This window comes from Corvus kubaryi, unplaced genomic scaffold (genome assembly GCF_017639235.1).
Source record: "Corvus kubaryi isolate FWS band 111438036 unplaced genomic scaffold, C.kubaryi_AGA036_p1.0 37300, whole genome shotgun sequence".
NCBI lineage: Eukaryota > Metazoa > Chordata > Aves > Passeriformes > Corvidae > Corvus > Corvus kubaryi.
Window position 1 is genome coordinate 8,133,292 of NW_024581093.1, and position 23,417 is coordinate 8,156,708.

Below are 23,417 nucleotides of genomic sequence, written 5' to 3' on the forward strand. Positions count from 1 at the left end.
ATAAATAGCTTTTAAAATCATTGGTCTAAGCCACACACTAAAAGATCTGTTTCTTCTAACTTGCATCTAGTACTGCAGCTTAGAAGCATCTAGTTCTGTAAGCAAAAGAAGGCCTACATATTTGTCAAAACTTACAGATATCAGCATAAATTCCCTTAATGCAAATATTAGTGCAAAACATAAGCACCCAGAGGAAAAAAATTAAAGAATATTGAATGCAGTTTACAGAAGTTCAGGAAAGATTTATTTTGTCAGCTAAAATCTCTCAAGTTTCTGTCCTCATTAATGATGTGTTAAATTCCACTGTCAGCACCTTGGCATGTGAAAGCTGTGTCTACTTGTCCTCCACTGACTAAAGCAACACAATGGTCCATATGAAGGAACGTGTCTTGCCAGCTTTCCAATTCCAGCCTAGTCCAGGCATCCTCAATTTTCTCTAGTTTGCAGCATACACTTCCCTAGTAAGCACTTGACCCTTGCCTCTACTGCGCTAAGAAATCTGACAAAGGGAGAGAGCTGGAGCTCTTAGGCCACAGTACTATGAGAAAAAAACTCCAAGCAACTTTGCAGGGAACATGAAAGCTGGATGAAGACCTCAGCTTAAGAATGGAAATGGAAAAACAAGGGAAGACATTCAAGGAAGAGCATGGGATGCAGATAACCAACCCTTTTTAGAGGGAGAGAAAGGAACGATACAAAGTCTTTAAGAGGAAAAAAGGTGTAATGAAAAAGTTCAAGGTAAGATATCAGAGAAGAAATAGTTTGATAAACAGCCCAAAGAATATGATTAGGAGTCAGGTTGATGGAAGAAATTCATCAGATGAAGCGCCTGGAAAGCAGAGGTTGCTTCGACTAATTAAGAACACCAGATAGTTTAAGACATTTAAATTCTGCTGGTATATCTTCATCTATATAGATGAAATGTAATGATGTAATTAGAGTGTGACAGAATTCACTTGCCAAAGAGGAGAAATAAACTATAAGGAGGAAAAGTGATAACATGTTTATACTACAGTAAGAGTAGGAAAAAGAATGAGGACTGATTATGCCAATCCTAATAGCACTTTGCATCTGGTCTCCAGTAGTAATGAGTTACTTCCAACTACTGGAAGAGGATAAATATATAAAATATGTTTTTAATATATGGACTGTAGCAAAAGATTTAGGACTGAAACACTGACCATAATTTTATTGGAAAAGAACATGAAATATCCTGGATTTGGAGGAAAAGACAAAACCCACTGTAACCTTGATGTAATCAGATTTTTTTCCACCCCTCTTTGTTTTATAAAGATTTTGTAAGTGGTGTCTGATTTCACTTATAAACAAGCAGTTAAATTTTGTCTTAACCTGACCTGGGACTAAGGTAAAGACCATTAAGCAATATTGAGGTAATTAAAGAGATACTGCTTTCACCTAAGGAAGTGGCAAACATAAACCAAGGCATCTTAAGAAGTCCCACAGTTTCTCAGCACCATTTGCCCCATGTTCAATGAATGAGGGCGGGTTCCCCTCCAAACTGTGTGAGCCAGCTGACACCACGGATATTAAAGGAGAATCAGTGACTATCCCTAACCAATCCACAAGTCTCCCCAGCACAGAGCAAGATATTTGTGTACACACCTGAACACTCAAAGTCAGAAAGAAGCACAGCACATCTCGTGCACACAGTTATTCCAACAAGACTGAATCCACACATCTTTCTCTTCAAAGAGAATATAATGCCAAAGCCAAGTCTAATTTACTAGGACCTTACATCTAATTCTGAGCTAAACAACAATTGGTTTTATTGGTCAGTGTTTTCAAAATACTTATCATTACATTTAAGGGAGAAAATCTTGCCCAAGAAAAGCTGTAAGCTTCACAAAAGGTAACAATTCACAGCATTGTAAATACCAATAACTGTAGTTAAAAAATTACTTTCTATTCAAGAAAGCCAGACTTCCTACCTTTACTACAGGGTGTCCTCCAGTAGATGCTTTTACTGCTCCTCTGCTTCCTTCTGTTTCATAGTGAGCTCTGTGATGAGTTTTAGGCTGGATTTCTATTTTCAGTTCACACTGCCCATAATGGCTTGGTAAAGGCCAGTCAAGAGGTGGCAATGAAGATGTGCTGCAATCAAAACAAGTACACTGTGGTTACATGAACTGTGCCATCTGGCCACAGCACAAAGTCTTCACTGTAGAATACAGACAATAATGTCAGTTTCCTAACAAATGATAACCAAATAAGAATACCTATTAGCCTAAAACTGTTACATGAAAATTCCAAAGTTTTGCTGGTACATTAAAATCTTCAATTAGAATGGAATTTCTTCTTTCCAACACCTGAGCAAAAGAAAGGTACTGTATGACCCCCAGCCCCACACTACCAGTGCTACTCTGTAATGCCCTTAATATTAACTTTTTAACCTTAAGTATATCAGCAAGCAAATTCAAATGTGGTTTAGAGGGAACAGTCTAAATTCAATCTGCCAATCATTAAGTTTTAACTCTTTGCATTATTATCTTCCAGCTTGCTGGTTTTGTTTTCCTTTGGCAAGCATTGCATTGTGTTAAAACTATAATTAAAATTAACACTATGTGATCATCCAAAGTTTTAAAAAGCTAGTTGTTCTATCCAAGCATAAAGACTTACTGCAACAGGCAACAAAGACACCTAAAGTTGTATTCAGCTTATCCATGGACACACCCTTACACACAGTAGCAAAGTCACTCCAGGGAAGAAGAACAACATACAGCAATTGAAGTAACATGGAAAAACCTCAAATCAATGCTTGCATACCTACCCTTTTACCTGCACAGATTTATAGACTTAAGATTCTAATAAGATGACCAGTCAGATTCAAGCCAGTAATTACCTGGTAGAGTAAATTAAATTATGACCATTTAGAAGTGAACATTTATAGCATTGTTTATAAAACAAAAACATTTATAATAAAAATAAGCTTCTATTAAAATAGTTTTATACTACCTTACTCTGACCAATAAGGAAAGCAAACTAGGTTTTAAAGTGATGGACAAATATTGGTTTGTATCATCATCTGGGAAAGCTCAATTTCATCTCTTACCACTTTAGAGCAAATCAGGTAAAACTCCACCACCAATCAATGCAAATTTCCACAAACATGAAGAGTCACAGAACCATGAAAGATAAATTATTCCTTTTGGGGATTTTAGCTAAGACATACAAAAACATATCCACAGTTGAGAAAGAAGATAAATATTTGGACTGAAGAAAAAAAGAAAGAAATCTCTGTCTTTAGGAAGTATCTGGAGGGACTTGGGCTCAGCCTGCAGCACCACATATCTACCTTTTACTACAGAAGTGTCAGTCATTAAGAATGGAAAAGAGGGAGAAGAAATGGCACTGCTTGCTGGCCTCCTCCTCAGGAGAACAACCTCCAAGCTGCTGATCTGCTGTTTCATGGGTACTGTACTGTGCACGTCAGGAGAGAGCTAGCATTATAACATAAACCTCTCCTGAAGCACCTTTTTGGGAGCAATCAGAGGAAGAATGTGAGTATTTCCCTTTCTTATTACCGAAAGGCAGAAATGTGAGAAATAAATCATCGCCACAAGCATTCAGTGTACAGCAAAGAGGCTTCTTTCCCCCATAAGGAGGTCTGATGACTGGTCCTCCCACAGCAATAGTATTTACTGGGTAGGAGAGGATGGTGACATCAACAATAAAAGAGGGAACTGTCAGGAATGCAGTATAAGCCCAATCCTTCCAGATACTCACCACAGGCCAAGACGTACTGCCTAAATGCTACTACTGGCTATCAACTACACCTTGCCATTCACTTTTATAGCTATTGAGGGAGAAGGATTCAAGTCTTCAGTCTGAAAAGGAAAGAAAACGTCAGGATTAGAAGATACTAAAAAGGGTTTAAAAAGAAATGTAGCATGTGAGAATTTTTCAACAGTGTTTCTGAAAATGTTTTTATCCCCCATATAACCAAATTTCTGTGTTCAAATAGTTGGTATATACTGAACAGATATGGTACCTGAGAGAACTCTGTTAATTCACCACAGGCTATATACCAATTATTGGGAGGCATTACTGAAAGTTGAAAGATAAATTCAGTCAAGAAAAAAGTATTTGTTGCTCATGACCACTCCCCATACAGTGTCTCAGGGAGATTTACTCCTCCTGCAATTAACTAACAATAATGTTGCGCAAGACAACAGTCTGTTGTATCAGAATCACATTATCTTTTGAAAAAATATTTGGCATACTAGAACAAACATGGAGACAGGAAAATAACCAAGTCTCAAGATTTTGTCATTCTTTGAAAACAAGTAGAAAATAACAGCATGAGAGAGCAAGGAAGCACACCATGCACGTGTAGATGCTTAAAACATTAAAAAATTGCAAAGCTTCCAATACACAGATTCCCTAGTAAATGATACAGCTTTTGAGGCTGTACTGCATCAAACAGATGTTTTCTAGATGTAGCTGGTTCAAGAGTTACAGTTGCTTCCCTTTTGATGTTGGATATCCAAACTGTTGTTTCTCTCCAAATATTTTTCTTGTTGTCTCTATCACCTTGAACTTCTTAGCAGCAGTGGATTCTTAAAAGGTTTTAGGTTACTCTGTCATGTACCTTTCTGCCCTGAAGGGGCATAATTTTATGTATTTTTGCTTTCATATCATCCTTACACATTTTTTGAGACAAATACTATAGAGGTACACATTGAACTGAATCAGCAATCTAACTTTGGTTCATTTTGAAATGTAAATTTTTTCATCCTTTTAATTTACCAGAGTTCCATTTGTCTGTACATCTTCAAGCAGAACTAAAGGGTGAGAAGCAGAGTGGGAACTTCCTAATCAGCACCATCACCTCATTAAAGTCACATGAGCCCACAAGACTGCACCTTAAATAAATTTAAAAATCCAGTAGAATACAGTCTACAAACTCTCAGTATTTTGGGTTTTTTAATTCTAAGTAGAATTTAATATCAAATGAGAAAAATCATGTCAGCCTTTGGGATGCAAGAAGTAACAAATTTGCATATGTTTTGAATACATTGATATGAAGCAATGTTATTTTGTACCAGATGCTGAATATGGGAATGGAAGTCTGAAGCTGCCAGCTTTACTGCATTTAAGGATCCATTCTCAAGAAAATATTATTCAGTCTACACTGTTAGGTGAAGATCAGCAGTAAAACTACTAGCCAATTCACCACAGTTCTCAGGTGTTAACTGTGCATTGAACTTCAGTGATCTTTGATAGCTCAGAATTTAAGTTCAAAATTTAGTGGTGCATTACTCTTAAAATATCTGGAACATGTTTAAGAATTAGCAGCTCAGCTGCTTCAGAAATGAACAAGTACTTTCTCCGTCTCTCCCCAGCTTAAACACAGCATGACACCTTTGTGCTATTGATAAAGACATCTAACTTTGCATTCCGAACCCAGATCAGCTGCTGGCCATGAGGGTTTTTTCAAGTTATTTTAGAACAAAAGATTAAGAAAAATTAGAACTTTTGTGTTTTAAAACCTTTCACTTTTCAGTCTTGATGAGGAAAGAACATGTTTGTAGATATTTCCACATGTTTCATTACTAAGTTCTTCCCAGTTCAGTGCCAAATTACTGTTACAATAGCTTGGGACTTAGCCTTTCACAGGAGTTTCCCTTTTTTTTTTTTTTTTCTGAGTAAAAAACCTTATGAGCAATGCAGTAACCTACTAGTAAAGGACCAAATCACATGTCAGGATATGGATACGGAAGTAATGAGTGATAGTCATTCTAAAGCTTTCATTAAATCAAATCTTAGCACATTGTTGAAACAGCACCAATCTGTAAACCTACAAATGTCGTCCTGGAAGTATCAAGGGAGTTTTATAATCTGATTAATGCAAGGCTCCAAAAGCTCATACTCATATCACATCAAGACTAAAGACTTTAGGGAACAGCAGCTACTACAGGGAACTCAGAGGTAAAGAAAGAACCCTTCGGCAGCATTCTCAGGAGAAGCAACCACATTTAAAGCTACCACTTCATTGATTTTATCAATATTAATTTAACAAATACCTTCTTCTCTGCAACCATTATTTCCAAAACAGACCTGACTGATGAGGAAACAACTGATGTTCAGTGTAAGAACAGCCAAACGTGTCCATAATGACTTCAGCATTCAGACCTGTAACAGCCAGGGCACAGCTCATGGGCTCACTACACCTCTCTCACATAGGGAGAAGCTTAGGGCAGAAACAAGACTGCTTGTTTGCATTTGACTGCGGCCCCAGAGCAGTATGTGTGGGACAGAAGGAAGAACAAAGCCTATAGGACTCATTAACACAATCCAGTTAAAAACAATTACCTTCCACTTGTAGCACTGGTTTTGAACACAGGTGCAACTGATACAAAAAGTCATTTTAGCCACTCTGTATGAAAATGTTCCTGCCTCTTTGTAGCCACTAAATCTAGTAATAACCTTTCAAAGATACCCTGTAGTATCTCCAGATAGTTGTGAAAGTTGTTTCCATCATTGGTTGAGATTCCCAGATCTTCTAGAGAGATGCTTTTATTAATTTTTAGTTGCAGCAAAAACAGTTTTCTACTTACAGCTCCTCCTAACATTTCAAAAGGGTAAAAGCTCACTGACCACACAATGGCTATTCCACATTTTTTCCTCATCCCAAGTTTTTGCAGAGATGAACCCACGGCGTATTCTGTGACAAGTCAGTGTTGCAACACAGCAACCCCCTGAGAATCTCAAATCATAACTATGATCCAATACTATGGTTTTCAAGAACTCTTGTAGAGCCAAAATACTGCTGCGGCTGCTCTTCACTGTCTAGAACAAAGCAATATTCTCCCAGGTGGAGAAATTCTGGAGTTAAGAAGTTTGGGGCCATTCCAGCTGCCACAGTGACCTATCAATAGACTTTACTAATACTGTTTACATTCAAAATACCACCACTGTGTTCCTAGCAGAGCCACAGTTAATAATGCTTTCAGAATACAGGTACAGTGTATTGCCACATGGAAATCTCTGTTCCATCATCCCAGAACAAAGTGTAGAGATGAATAACAGGTATAGCACAAAGGTCCTGTATCAAACACTACCTGAATTTCTCTGAATTCATTAATAGTGTGTAAACATTACAGTGATAGCCTCGCTCATTAAAAACCTAAGAGGTTCAAAGTTCCTTTGCTTGTCTCACTTAGGTGGGTCCTTATCTTCAAAGACAGTAATTCGCAAACATTTTCATTTTCAAGTTTTGCTGGTAGAATAGCTGGTGTTATTTCTATTTATCAGAATAAGGTGATAAATACTTAGCAGACTAACTTTGTTCATAGAAATCTTTCAATGTGAGTGGACTTCTGAAATTAAGACCAAAGTCCCAATATAGTTATGGTAAAACTGGGACATAATTCTGTTCCTCTCTATTCTTTAGACTTCCAAGAGAAGGATTCAGACAAGAGAAACAACTTTTCCAAGTATTCCACTATCTACCACTTTATTTCAACTAATTTTTTTTCTGAATGAATAAATTACATTGTCAGCCATCCTGGTTTTCAGCAGTAAAATACTCTCAAGCTACCATTACATATCCACCAATAAAAATATTTCTGTGCTGTAAATACATCTGTCAAAGCCTGTTTGTTCACCACCACTGGAATAAAGAAACTAGTTGATATCCCATCACTTCTCAGTGGCATAGATTAAATTCATGACACAACAGTCTGGAGACAAACACCAATTTATGTAGTAGTTTTTAAATCAATGTGCAAATCTCTATGAATTCCACAAGGGAAGTAAAAGAAACCACATTTTATTTCAAGATTTTTGACCATTAACGAATATTGCCTGGTTATCTTCCAGACACAAAAGCACCATTTGTTGCCATCAAACACTGTGGGGCTAAAGAAAGAAAAAATGAATGACTCATTAAGTTTACTACCCTGCAAAATGCCTCTTTGCTTGAGACACAGATTCTCAAGATCCACTTTACCAAACCTAAAGCCTATTCTTTCACTAGTCATCCATGTTAAAATTTTAAGTTTAAAGCAAAAGATAACAAAAAACCAAGCCTAAAAGCAAAAATAACAGAACTCCGATGATTTTCAATTGCATCATCAGTGATCACTCTTCTAAAAAATAGCCCCATGTTACCTACACCAGTGCTGGCCATGTCTGTGATGGTCCTCAACTCCATAATCCCATAACCACAGTAAGCACCAGCAATGCTGCTTGATCTTTTATGAATTGTACTTTTAGAGTGAAATCCTCACCAAATGTATTGTATTCTATCACCTGCTCAGTAGAGATTTCTAAGTCATCTCTAGACTCTTTTTATTACCCTTGTTCACGTAAAAAAAGCATTGTAAAACAGACTTCCTGATATATTTTTTTTCACTTTCTGGAAATCTTACAACTCAACCTCTAACAGCAAGTGTGCAAGAAAGGCATAAAATCAGCACAACTGTGGAATGTTGGGGTAAAATGTAAATGGGGCAGTTGGATCTACTATCACTGCATTAGGATCCCAAAAAGAAAGGGAAAGAAAACATGAGACACAGATAAAACCATGTCTTATCCATCACCTGTGGGGAGGCTGGGGGTGAAAGAAACAGATATCTTAAATAGTACCAAGAGTTAACTATGTAATAAATAAAATTATCAAGTTCATTGCTGACTAGTCTGTAAAATGACCAGTTGAATTTGCCATCATACCTGGTGAGTAACATCATCAACAGACACCTCCACTATTCCCTGTGGAAGCTGCTGCCCAGTTTCACTCGTAGGAAGGAATTGTTGCAGTGGTCCTGCCCAGTCCCTTGACTATGCTTATCTTTCACAAGGGAGCAGAAATGGGACGCAGGGCACATAATACACAGATATTTTTCATATGCCACTGGCTGGCCGATTATGGGTTTCGGTGACCAAATAACAAGCTGTCATCTACAAAACAGTTTGGATGGCATGTGAAATATTACTAACATGCTCCAAAGCATGTTATACATTTTTAGATTTTGTTAAGCATTGCACACTTACTGAAAACAGAAGAACGAAGGAAAACATGGTCAGGGCTTGGCAGATAAAGCAGATAACAGATTTACAAAACTTTAGAGAGCATTCAGAGCAGAAGGTGCTACCTACACATTTCACACCACGGAATACATGAGGCAAATTACCCCCCCTTCTACCAGGGGTCAGTTATTGCAGCTGGGTGTGCACCTCACCTGCTTGGAATCAGCACACCAGTTTACTTCATGCACTACTTCGTGCTTGACAATACAATCAAGACATTAGAAAGTGTACTATTTTTACTATATCTTGTAATTTATACTACAATTAATACAATTGTACGTACATACAATATGTATGTGAACACATAAATAGAAATTATACAATTCCTTATGACAAATAATATGCTCACTTTTGGTCACCATCATCAACTATTTAGAAAGAATGGATCTTCTTGCATTTCATTTTTATTCATAAAACGTAAGGCTACCCTGGTTTGTAAGAATCAAAATTACAAAATATTGTACGGCAGAATAGAATGTTTTACATACTGAAGATGCACACTGCCATACCCCCAATGGAACAGGCTACAACTGCTAAGTAATTGAAGATATCACTGAGGATACAGCTGTCAGTGCAGCCATTTCCACTAATTCAATTGTCAGCCAACATTTTTGGCAGCAAATGTACTCAGCTTAATAGATTTATGTAGTTTAGTTGTGTGTAGGTGTAGTCTTCATTATCTTCTGCCTGTTTGCCCATCTTATATTTACAGAAATTCTTCAGTGCCAGCTTCTAAATAAAGTCTGACATTTAAAAAAATGTTTTTACTTTTTAATGAAAACATGAAATGTGCTTTTTATTCAGTTGTACTCAGTTCTCCACAGTACAAGAGGAAACAGGTATGAGCTGTCTGTGTTTTAAACTATTTTGCTCATCCCACAGAAGAACCACTGATCGACACCCCATGCCTGTATGCTCATGACCTCTAACCCTACAGTAGCGCTCACCTTTTATGAGCAATGTTAGCCTGCAAGCTAACAAAAATGCCAAGTTAGGACTGCTTAGTATCCTTCATAAACATAATACAATTCCAAGATACACAATTAAGTTTAAACAGTCATCATTGTCTTAGTTCAAATGAAAAGATTCTAGTAACAGATGGCAATGGAATTAAAAAAAACCTCCAGACTCGAAGACAGTTAACTTATCTGTTAACACAGTAGTTTCAGACCTAGTAGAACAGATTTCTCCAGCCAGCAGCTTTACGTCTTTACTGTTAAATTTTACATCCATAAACAGTTATGTGGAAGAACATTAAAGGAGGGAAAAAAAATCACTTCTATTTACTAAAATCAGTAAAATTCTGTAGAGAGAAATTAAAATCTGTGGTTATTCAATTAGGCAAAAAAATAATGAAATGGTTGAATAAGTATTGCTTAAATATATTTAGCTGTTAACAAGCCAAGCTTAGTGACAACTTCTGAAATATTATACAAGCTCTATGACTTGAAAGATCACAGAACTGATCCATCTAAAAAGAAACAGACTGGAAAGGAGGGGGACTTTTTCCCCCAATTGAACCAGTTCCCTCTTCTGAGTCTCCACAAATCATACTGCTAGCACATGACAGGACTGCAGAGGGAAAAGACCTATTTAATTCTATCATGGATAGTGGAAATATCTTGGAACTACAGCCCAGACATCCATTCCTTCTGGATGAGTTTCAGCATGGCATACAATTTTTTTTCTTTATTCTATTTACAGTGCATCTACTGTATTTTAAAAGATGGTAGGTATTTGGTATCTCAACTTGTTTTTTCCTAATTATAACATCTACCTGCCTTCAATAAGTTTTCTTTAAGAAGTCTTAATGCATCACTGAAATACAAGGACATTTATATGTCTATTTAAGATGCACAGGAGGGGAAAAAAAAGGAGGGAAGTACTTTCCGATCACTTACCGGAATATAGGAGTGTGACCAGGCTTAGGTTTGTTCCAAGTAAAGTGCGAAGGAACAGAAAGAAATTGGTCTCCGGGCAAGTCTTTTTTCAAGGTGTGCTGAGATCCAGAGCAATCATCTACCGCAGTTTCAAGGGATGATGACAAGTTACCTTGCTCTTCAGGACAGATATCTATTTTTCCAGATAAAGTGGCAGTCTGATCCTCTGAGGTCTTTCTGGTTTTTAGAGGAATATCAGTCTCTGTACAACACTGAAAGGGTGAAAGGCCAGAATTAAGGCCTTGTACATTATGAATGGAAGCGTTTAGCCATGTGTCTTCTGTTATGCTTCCTCTGGGAGAATGGCCAGGTGATGGAGTTGGAGAATGGTGAGGAGAGAGAGAACCAGCATAGCAAATCTCAGCACTGGAGTGTCGTCGTTTCCCACAGGGGGATGTAGGTCTTGATGAGGGCCTTGATGTTGGTCTAGGGCTTAGCCAATTTTCATCTGTAATACTAGTTCTAGGAGAATGGCAGGGAGACTGTCTAGGTGACAAGGCATGCCCAAATCCATAAGGCTGCTGCCACGTTTCATCACTGGGACCCCTCGGAGAACCACCAGGTGATGCCAAAGGAGAGCCAAGGGTAAATCGAGCAGCTGCTTCATTTAGCTCTGAGTCTACATCATCATAAACATGGGAAATGGATTCACAAGAGGAAGCATCTGAAAACCAGCTCCTGGATGAAATGCTGCTGGCAGGGCTCGGACTAAGGGATGATTCCCTATACGATGGCTCAAGAGGAAGATAGAGATGGTCCCGGGAAGGCCTTTCCATATACTCATTTTCTGTGCCATTTGTGTGTAATTCATCTTCACTGGCCTCAATCCCCTGGTGACAGTTGGGTGAAATCGATGTGATTTGAATGCTGGGGCACTCGAAGGGCTTGGGTCCACCTAGTGGACTGTACTTGGATTCTGGTACCTCACAAGTGCCTTCATAGTTCTTGTGACTCTGAAGTCTTGTAGGAGGTGTCAGAGGAGAGGAGTGAGACTGCAGTCCATGGCGAGGAATACAAATTGGCTGATTGACAGAGGATGATGGCTGGTCTACATTAAAGATATATATGGATGCACAGTCATCTGACTCAAGATCTGAAAACAAAATTTAAAAAGAAAAAAAAAGTAGTAAGAGTCAGAATGCAACACTTGGAAAAATGCCATAAACAAAATCCTTTGCTTCCCAGACATGGGCTGTTATCAACATCCTAGACATTTCCCACTACTCTAGTTACACAAAATAAAGCTAATTCTTAATTTTAAATTTTCCCCAGTCAATTTTACAGAGAAATATGACTACAGTATGGTTTTCTATCATAAATCCTGTTCTCAAGCAGATTTCACAGTTTATACACATCTTCAGTCATTGAAAATATATAAACAGAAAAATGGGTTGAAATCCTGAAAGGATCTAAGCCTGAACACTCAGTTCCAACTTCATCTTTCATAACTGTATTCCACTTTAATAATTAAACATTTTTAATCAAAAATCATTAAAAATTCATCTTTTTGACACAAATAAGGCTAAGGTACTTTCTGCAAGCCCAGTCAATACTTACAAGCACCAGAACACCACATACATAATATTTATCTACTTCAACAATAGAAAGCACATCTTACAGTGACTCAAACTTGAATGAAGATCATGAACTTCTAAAAACATTCAACCAAAAGAGCCCTAACAATGAATATTATAAAAGATACTAAGAAGAATCATATTCCTAAGATATATTTTTTGTAGCTTAGAAAATTGTCAATTGCCTATGCTAAATAGCATTTTTCAGTGCAGTCGCGTGAAGTTTGAGCACAAGTTGTTCAGCAAAATAAGGCAAAACAAAATATTCTCAGATCTCGCTAACTTATCCAAAACACAGGAAATATTCCAAAGAAAAACAAACTGAGAAGGAGTACAAGTCCTGTTAACAGAATCAGCAACTTCGTCTTACAGAACTGAAGCAGATTTTCTTGCCCCATTTCTCAATATTGAATTAACTGCCAATATGAGACATTTGTCTGAAACGAAAGTAGAAACCAACTTTTTTTTTGTATTTTGTAGCCACTGTAATTCCACTTCTGTTTCTTTCCACTTGTAAATGGGGTCTTCACTCTTTAATTTTCCATAAATCCAGGCTAGATGACATTAACTGCATCTCTTGGTATTAGGTCTTTTTTTTAAATTATTTTTATCCTGACTATCAGCAGACTATTAATATTTGTTTTAAAATAAATGGAGTCTCTCTCACAATCAGTTAAAATATCCAGACAGGAAGCTATGTATTTTAGACTTTTCCATGATGAAAAAAATTAGTTTGTTAATGAAGTCAGACTATTACCAGTTTCACTAATACCAATCAGCTTAATATTAACTAAAACAGAAACAAAACGAAACACCAGCTCTTCACAGACAGGGAAGCATTTCCAAATGAAGAGAAAGCACATTGTTACCAAGGAATGGACTACTTTCCTCAGACTTCGTTAAAAAAAAAAAACCAAAAAAGAAAAAGCTGACAGTTCATGGGCAGGGAACAACTCTATAAGAAATCTATTAAAGGAGGCAAACTGCAATTAAGGAGTACCTAGTAATATTATAAACACTGTGTGATTTTATATATATTATGGTTATGTATGACAATTATCCATATTATATATCATTAACTACAATTATATGTGTTAAGAGCACAAAAAATCAGTACAGGTTGATTTCTAAATATGCACACACCGAAAGGATCAGGATTCTCAGGAAGGCCTATTGCATGTATCACAAACAATTAACACCCTCACTATGCTGAGCTCTACCAAAACCACATTTCCCTGTCCTTTCACTAGGGTAACAAACATCTTTTAAAACATTAATTCAGAGTCTTTCTTTTTGCTCTTTTCCATCACAAAACATGAAATGCAGACAGCAGCTGGTTATAAGTTTTCCACATCTATTAGTGTATTAATGTGCAAGATCACTGTTGTCTGTTTCCTAACTCAGTATTAATAAAAGCAAAGATCAAGGGAAGAAAAAGGCAATCCTAATAAAGGCTACTATCCAGCTTATCAAAACTTAGAAACAAAACAGTTACAGCTACAGAATTTTTGAAATAACAATAAAATTGTTTTAGAAAAACAGCAGTTGGAAGTCTTCAAGCTCTGTGTGTAACCATTTACTGTCATTAATGGTTTTAGGAACAGTAGCAGCACACTGTTTGCACTAAAAGTCTCACCACTGCAAAGAGACCTATTTCTCTTGCACGAATAGTCAAGAAATCTTAAAATATTTAAGACAACTTCTCTACTTTCAGTGTCACAGGGATTTACAAAAAGCAGACATATACTCAAAATTTAATTTTCACATGGCTGAGGTGGAGAGATCAGACTGCACAGAATTACCAACAGCAGCTGGAAAGAACTGGAGAAGAGATGGAGCAGACAGGAGACAGCACTTTTTTGACTCAGGCTTCTTTGGTCCTTCTCCTGACAAACAATCTCTCCTGAGTTTGGCACTGTGCTCTCCTGTTACCCCTCCCCAGCCGCACATGCACACACACAAAAACCAGGAAGCTAGAAACCTAATGAATATCCAATCCCAAAAGCACACCTAACAATGTGAACACAATATGGTTTGAAGTCCAAATCACCCAAACCATTTTCAGACACAATTGATAAACATGTAGATTTATTTCAGTCTGCACACACAAATCCTCCCCTTTATAGTTCATGTGTTAAAATAACCTGTTAGTTGCACATAAGAAAGGACAACACTAAGACCTTTACAAATCATGTCATTAATGCTACTGGATTCTTTACCAGTAATAATTTTTGTCCTATTAAAGACTGCAGAGAATCCAATCTTGAAGAGCCCTCTAACTTATCTTAAAGAACAGTAAACATACAAACACAAATACAACTTGGGGGGAAAGAGAAAGAATGAAAAAAACTTAGGTGATAACCCTTACAAGAGAAATAGTGAGAATAGCACAAAACAAATCCAACACAGGGCTTCAAGAAGCAGAGGGTAAACAAAGGGAAGTCTCACAATAGGCAAGTGTAAGGCAAAAAAAGAGTTATGGAGAAGCCCAAGGGAAAAAAATTGAGTTATGGAAATCTGGTTACTTAATAGGAGAGCTATTACATCCAAACAATCCTATTGGGGGAGGAAAGACAATAAAGAAGTAAAGTTGGCCAAGTCACGAGGCCATCACTGACCATAAAATATAAGAAAGCACTCAAGAACAGAAACCAGGGCAGATTAAGAAGGTAGAGCATACAAACTACCGCAAGCACACAGGGGCAAGATGTTAGATAGGACAGACACAGCAAAATACAAGGACCACGAGAAGTAGTGCCATTCACATCAAAAGCCCATCAGGACACTGAAAAGGCAGGTGTGCTAAATCCTTTTGCATTAGGAAGGACAACAGAATAAATTGGTAACAGATAACAGCAATACAGAGTAAAGAAAACTGGACGAAATAAAAGGTTAAAAAATACTGGAGAATTACGGGCCAGTAAGTTCAACTTCAGTTTTAGAAGTAGTATTAATAGTTTATTTGTTCCAATAAGCATTTTAAAGGAGACAAAAACAAAACAAGTCACTGTTTGCTCAGAACAAACCACGGCAAACAAATTTTGTTTTACGATCAAAGGAGATCTTCTGGATAAATGGCATAGAAAGAAATTCAATTTTGTTTTTACTTACTAAGTCTTTTAACGCTACCATGCACAGAGAAGCCATGAGTCTTTAGAAACTTACTGAAGCCTTCTTCCCCACCCTGCTGAGATCAGGTTCACTACTGAGGGATCACAAAAATGAGCAGATGCTCTATATTCACAGTGTATAAGCTAAATAAAACTGCAGACTTTCATTGTAACCTTACATCAGGTGACTGTGTCATCCATTGTCAATGAGAACCAGAAGGTTGCTCATTTTGAATGTACATTTGCTACTGTCTGGAAACAGTCGTATACAGAAGCTCCTGTTCAGTATTAAAACAATGCTGGCTCATCCCTTACTAAGCTGCTAACTACACTTCAACATAAGCTGTCTAGTGGGGGAATATAATTAAATAATATCCAGAACAACTGCTTCAAAAGTACATTTTGCTTGCTACTTGGTGTATCAGAGTGCATATTTAGGACTAGCAATGCTTGCCCACCAGTTGTTCACTCCTCAATGATGTACTGGCACATGCACGTGTGCAGCTGTGCACTCAGCCAGATTTCTCCAGAGAAGGAAGGTCAATTACTATCAAATGTCTGAACACAAGCCCTGTGCCAGAATTATCCAAACTATTTTATTATTCCAAGTTTATAAGCCCATAAACAATCATTTTCAGACAATAGGAGTTGCTGTAAGGTATGAAGAAAGTGCAACATGACCTAGGTCTTACAAAAATACTACTGTGAAAACAGGTTCAAGTAATCAAGTCCTTTAAATAGCATGAGGAAAGACCTGAACATCGACACAGACATATGTGTTCTCAGGCAAGTCTGTCTCACAAGCTTTAAAAAGAATGGCCAACTTTTCTGTTTTCCAGTCCTGTCATGACAGTTACCATTACCTCTTTCTGAACACAATAATTACAAAAATATTTGTAAATAAGGACAAAAAGCATATGTGGCTGTTTTTTGATTTCATTATTCTGCAGGTTTGCAGCAGTTCATGTATTTCTTGGGATGAAAGAGGAGTCTTAATCTTCACAGGGAACACAAAATAGCCAATAATCATAGTTTTCCTTTTGTGCACTTAAAAACATGACTGATCAGAGTTGTGCTTGGTACACTATCACACTAAAACTTTATAAGTGGATGTTTAACTTCAGTTTTCCATTACAAGCTATCAGTTCTCCAGAAACACTTCCTACAAGCTTAAACACCAACTTTAAAAACCCCACAACCCAAAACTGAAACACAGCAGTGTATTAATTTATAAGGAGTACAACTGACTAGTAAGCCAAATATGGTACCGAAAAATACTAAATTGTGAAAAAAATTAAGGTAGCAGGGTGGAGTAGGGGGAAACACATCCTTCTAGACCAGACTTAGCAATACGTGAAGCAGTATTGCAGGCAAGTTTAAGTTTTTAGAAAGGGAAGATTTATGACAACTCATTTTATGAAGCAGTTCACTCTCTTCGATGGTTTTGTGCTCTGTTTCATGGTCATATCAGATTATGCAAAAAAGGATAAAAATAAATTTTACTTTTGTCAATCATGCATGCCAGAGGCAGTTCTGTAGTGCCAGTCACAATTTCACTCATTTTCTTTTGTTAAGCAAGAATACTGGAAATGTAGAAGAAAAATAATCTCAACAGGGAGAGCTCATCAATGAGACTTTTCCAAATTCTAGTCTGGATAAGAATTCATTATCCTTGCTAGAAATACAAAAGAATAAAGAAGATGCACTAGTTTAAGCAGTTTAAGCAAGAGAATAATCCAGTATATCAAATGTTTACAACTGACACTGACTAAAATAAGAACATACTGGCTCTTGGGGTGTAACTACACCAAGTTTTTTCAGCAGCAACCACCCTCCCACACACCTTCACACACAAAGGGGGAGGGGAAATGAGAAGAGAGGTTCTTCTAACACAGATGATTTTGGCAATCATATTTACAGTGCACTAACACCTGTATATACACAACTGACAGAATGGCAAGCTTTAGGACGTGGGGGAAACAAGCAACAGGAACTGCAGGTGTTTGCTAGCGCTCACTATCAAATAATGTAACATGCAACTAAATAAACCCTTAGGCCACAGCCTGGTACACATTTAAACTAGAACTGTTGTCCTAGTGTACCTCCAGCTTCACACTGAAGTAATGAAATTAAGTTAAAATAGGGAAAGAACAGCTTTGAAATACATTGATAAAAAGTTATGTACAAGGCAGGTAAAGAATTCAACTTGTAACTGTAAGATTCAACAAAAATTAGTCATTCTGAGTTCAGTTACAAAACAGAAAATAGCAACCGGAAGAGCTAAGCAGTGTTTATACCTGTGCCTTCTCCAGCTCTCCTGCTATTTCTGATTGATTATGAAGCATGTCTTTAAACGATAATTTTCTAAAGCTTTTGGTTCAGTATTTAAGGATTATTCATTAATACTCACAACAGGTTAAAAAAAAAAATCTACTAGATTTAAAAACCTCCAAGTTCTGTGGGCTCCTCTTCGGTTCCTTTTTTTTAATCTGTGGCTATATCATTCAAAAAGACATGGTATTTCACTGCATACTAACCTTGTAGACAAAACAGAAGCTGCTGCCCTCCAGTTTGAGGAAGCCTCATTTGTCAGTCACTGTCAGATCACAAGTCAGCTTAACATGACCCAGCAGTTCAGAGATATTAGTGTACAGCCTTTCGGAAACAGCACAATACATCAGCACAGCAGGTACTATCACACAGTATGAGCAGCCTTTTGACACTGCTGTTCTGAAGATGAATAATCCTATTCTATATGATCAGCTGAGAGAGTCTGCAAAAGTCTGCAACCCCAGAGCATTTTAGATGTGTAGGCATGGGACCTGACAGAAGTCTGATCACTCCCAAAGTGGTATGCTGAGCCTGGCCCACTGGAAGTAGACTGAGCATAAAGGTAAGTGAGAAGACTAGGCAAACACTGAGCGAAGGGAACAAGGGAATTAATCATGTGCTGTAGTTGTCAGCAGGCCAGGTTTGCCTAGATTCTTGGTATTGTGGGCCAATTTACCAAGCACAGCTCTTCCTTTGTGGGGGCAAAACCAACAGACTCCATCAAAAGGCTCTCCAGTTACTCAAACAGAATGAACTGAAATCCTCACCTAACTCAACTCCTATATGGATGCCTTAATCACCAACTGACTTCTAATACAACAACCCTGCTCACAGCAATCTGATGCCCTATACAGAGACACTGCCAGTTTACTGCTCCACTCTTGAAGCAAGCACTGAGCAGAAGCCAAGATTCCAAGATCAGAAGGTGTAAGTAGGGCCATATCAAAGAAAACAGACAGGAGTGTGCAAGACAATGTGTATTTTAGTTTACAGGAGAGTATGGTGACACAGACTAGGGTCTTTGTGAAAACTGGTAGAAAAGGAAAGCAGTAAACCAAGGCAAGATGTCCGAGTGGGGAGCAGTTACACAGTGGAGGGGAGACTGAAATGGAGGCATCCCCTTTCTGGTTATCAAACAGAGCACGACACAGAGACTGAGAACTGGTATCGATAATATCTGAACAAACTTGTTTGGGAACTCTTCACACCTCGGCCAAATTACACTGTACTTCTGCAGCTGGCCTGCGTGACAAAGGGGCAAACCATTCCACAGCAGGCAATCCTCACTCAGTATTTCAAGCCATTAATTATTACAGCTTTTCACCAATATTTTATAATACAGCTTAAATGTGGACTTCAGCTGCATCAAACTCAAAGGCTGTGTACATCAAAGAACTGTAATGAGCCAGAATGATAATCTGAAACTGCCTTGTTTTCCCATCTGCTCACATGAACGTAGAATCAGAAACACCTTGAATTCACTCTGCTAGATTGATACAGTAAAAGGCAGAAACAGCAATCAGCCAAATGAAAAAGAGGAGGCTGAAGCTGAGCACGAATACGATTTTTTTCAGCAAGGTTCAGAATGATGCCCCAAAATACACAGATGATGATATTAGCATGCCTCATGACTGTGCCATGTATAACTTTGCATCTCTTCCCAGAGTCCTAAACAGTTTATGTTTATTCCAGCAGGAGTGGAGGTATCACCACATACTGTACATCAGCCTAACCTCCTGCCCCCAAAACAAAAAGCTTGGCAATTTGAAAGACAGCAGCATTTGCCTTCAAAAGACTAAACTTGATAAATTACACTGATGAAATACAGAGACTCTTAGGCAATTTAAGGAAGCTATGCAAAACACAAAACGTTGACAGATTTTCTCAGTAGTTCTTTGGATTAAACCATGTATTTCCTTGTGGCCTTGTTGTTTGAGTACAGTTATTTCAAATGACACTGTTAGAGCCTTTTGTAATCAGAGTTACTGAATCGCCTCATCTCCTTTGTGTCCTTGTCTTAGGGAACAACTTCTAAGCATGTAAAGATACACGAGTAGCTATACATCACCGTGGATATTATTACAGGCCATTATGCAGCCATCAAAGCAATGAATCATTGTCACTAACAGTTAATAAATGCAACATGACTGGATTAGCAGTTTGTCATTCTGTCACGCTTTCATTTTGGCTATGAAGATACAGAGGGCTACTCTGTAAAACAACTTTAGTTACAAGGTAACAGTTTCTGCCCCAGCCCAATCACAATCAGTCATAATTCCATTCCCTCTCTAGCGCAGAACAAATACTGCTTCTCTAAAAGTATGTTAAAATCATCTTTCCATTTTTTCCAAAACCATTAAAAAAATTAAAATCCAGGATTATAAAAACATTTCTCACAGCATTTGTTTCCAAAAAAAAAATGCTAGCAGCCACTAAAACATTAAGACTCTCATTAACCCTCTGCACCAACCTGCTAAAAAAAACCCCCAAAACAATAGAAATATTTAACTCCATTCAAGAATTTTTTCTATATTAAAAATATTTCTCATTTTTAGAGTTACTTGAGTTACTAATCTTCAAAGTGCAGCGTGAGAAGGCATTTTTAAGCATGCAATTCCTATAAATCTAAATATTAATATGAATAATATGATTCTACATTTCTGGCATTAATAAATTAGCAGTAAGTACTGCTGATGTTTTTACCTACAAACATCTTTCATGCAACCTCAAATGAAGTTTTTGCTTCTGCTTTAAAAAAAACCACCAAAATCACCACACAACACTAACTTGAACCACACACAGAGTTCTATTTTCATGAATTTACTGGTGAAAGATCATGGGTTTGTAGTCAGATCCCCAGGAAGTTCATTCTTCTCTCCTTCCACCAGACCTGCAGTGCTTCAGATTCAAATTCATCTTCCCTGAATGACTTTGAACAGTTCTACGATTTTTTAATGTTCTCTTTTGCCAGTATTTCACCAGAATACTTAGAGATGGGTATACTAAAGGTAGAAGAGAATGCTGGCTTGTTAATAAGCTTGCTCCTGCATTGCAGTTTTACTTAGCCTTACTGATCATTTCACTCATCTTAAATTCCACTGTCATTCGAACCCCACATGGCATGCCTGGACAAATGCAAGGACTTGGATGTTGTTTTACTGGCTGGGCTCACTGCCAAGTCTGCTCCACGTACTTTTCTGGCCCACTAGGGCAGCTTGAGGCAACAACTCCCGTATTTACGTTATTGCTGTGAACAGCCAAACTGCTGCTTACTATGGACCCAGGCCCCATCTACTTGAATTTATTCCCTCTCATTCACAGCGACATTAATGAGCTGGCTACACTTCAGGTGGGATATGACAAACTGCTTCCAGTTGGACAATACAGACCAAAGGAATGGGACTGTCATGTTTTAAGTAGAGGGCTACTTTTTACTTTGGAGAAAGAAAGAGCTTATTTCTAATTTTCAGAAATATGTAAGACAAAGCACTAGCCCAAATGCTTTTGCATCCTAACCATCTCCCATATCCCAAATCTCAGGATTTGTTTCCATTTACACTCTGCCCACAATTCAAATGGGAGGGAAGGGGACAGAGAGTGACGTGCAACTACGAATTCATGAACAAAATAAGTGACATTTTGTCAAACCAGGGACCTTTTTCAAATCCCTGCATTACATAGTGACTCACTACCTAGTGACTCTCAATGCACTATGTAGTGATCAAAGAACCATACTGCCAAAACAGAAAAGTTACTAAATTAGATTTGCTGCAACTACAACTGCTTCGCAACACCACACAAAAGATTTTGGCATTTTCCCAGAATGGTGTCATCCTGGTCAAGCTTCATTCAAATAGGCAAGGTTTCATTTATCCAGAATACTGTAAAAAAATCACAACATATTCAAACATGTAAGCTTGCCAGGATTACCATCTTAAACTCTTACTCTTAATTGCCAGGCAATTCTTGACTCCATTTTCCTTTGTCTCTTCCTCAGTGTTCCTCTAAGTTATCCTGAAATCACAAGACCCTCTGTTTTTGGTCAGATGCAGCTGTTTGGTTTTCCCTCCTCCCCCCTATCAGCAGATTATATAACCACAGACTATATGACTGATTTGTATTGTGTCCCTGTGTGTCAATCTTTTACATGCAGATACCAGCATCCACTAGCTTGTAAAATAAAATGATAGTAACTCAATTTCCTGCAAGTGGTGGTTTATCACAATACATTTAATACTCAGTTATCTAATACATAAACAAATAGGTCTGTTAGAAAGTGTCATTTATATTTAAGACAGAAAAAAAAGAAATGGATTCAAGTAACTTATCCATTCATTCCTTTGTTAAAGGTGCACCAACTGATCATATTCTTAAGCCACATGAGCACGCTTTTGTATAGCAAATGTTAACAGGTCAACACAGACAGCTGTATTTATACGGATGGCTCAAATCATGCATATTAACCACAGTTACCATCTTGTGCAAAGACTTTCTCTCCTACCCATTTATATACACGACCAAATCTAAACAGAATCAAAATATTTAAAACAATAATAAAACTTTAAGTGAACCATACAGGTGTGCAAGACAGCCTACTAAAAGATGTCTCAAGTTCCTCTTACTCAGCTAAGGAAAGCAAACTTTGCAACAGTTCTGGATCAGCTCTATGTGAACACAAAAACGAACTTCTCCAAGAGCAATCCTCAGTCAACTCACACCTCAAGTTCACAGCTACTGCCAGCATCCAGCCCTTAATTTTCCACTCAATCTAATTAGAAGACTACTCTCTCTTTTTCTACCACACCTTGACTTTCTTAAGATTAATTACCTTAATCACGATCTTGGGGAAAAGAACAAAGTTCAACCACATTGCAAACTCCCATCAACAGCTTTGGCTGTTTTCTACTCTCTACCAACAACCCCTGACAACAATATCAGTCATGAATACACATTTAGGAAGGGAAAAAGGATACTTTACATATTAATGATCAAGGTAAAACTACAAAGACTAGTATTGTGGTGGTGTTTCAGTACAAATCAGTGGCTTTACGCCTTCTACGACAGATCTAAATGAAACTATGTAGCACGTACATAGTGCCAGTTTTGTTACAAGAGAACTCTGCCTAGCTGAGGGAAAATTCAGCACCCATCATCACTTCAGAGCACTTGGTATGTGGGCAGGAGACAACTGCTGAGCAGCCCAAGCAGCTCCTGGATGCTCATCGAGAAAGGTCAGACATGAAAACCTTCAAAAGAAAAGATCAGGTATTACTCTAAGAGTCACTATAGCAAAATGTGTATTCCAGTCATGATATCCAGTAACAAACCAATAACCTAACAGCAGTCAGCTAAAGGAAAAAAAATCTCAAAGGAGAACAGGAGTAGAAGTTATCAAATCAATGAAAGAGTCA

The 23,417-nt window shown here is 37.7% G+C and overlaps 1 protein-coding gene across 2 annotated transcripts in view; it reads right to left on the minus strand.

Moving 5' to 3' along the window:
• NFATC3 (nuclear factor of activated T cells 3) overlaps positions 1 to 23,417 on the minus strand; it is a 64,046-nt gene that overhangs the window by 36,196 nt on the left and 4,433 nt on the right. For both annotated transcript variants that reach the window (XM_042027472.1, XM_042027470.1), the window contains exons 2-3: positions 10,953 to 12,084; positions 1,950 to 2,112 (exon numbers count right to left, since the gene is read on the minus strand). In XM_042027472.1, the coding sequence (XP_041883406.1) occupies positions 1,950 to 2,112; positions 10,953 to 12,084 (1,295 nt within the window). The remainder of the gene's footprint in view (positions 1 to 1,949; positions 2,113 to 10,952; positions 12,085 to 23,417) is intronic.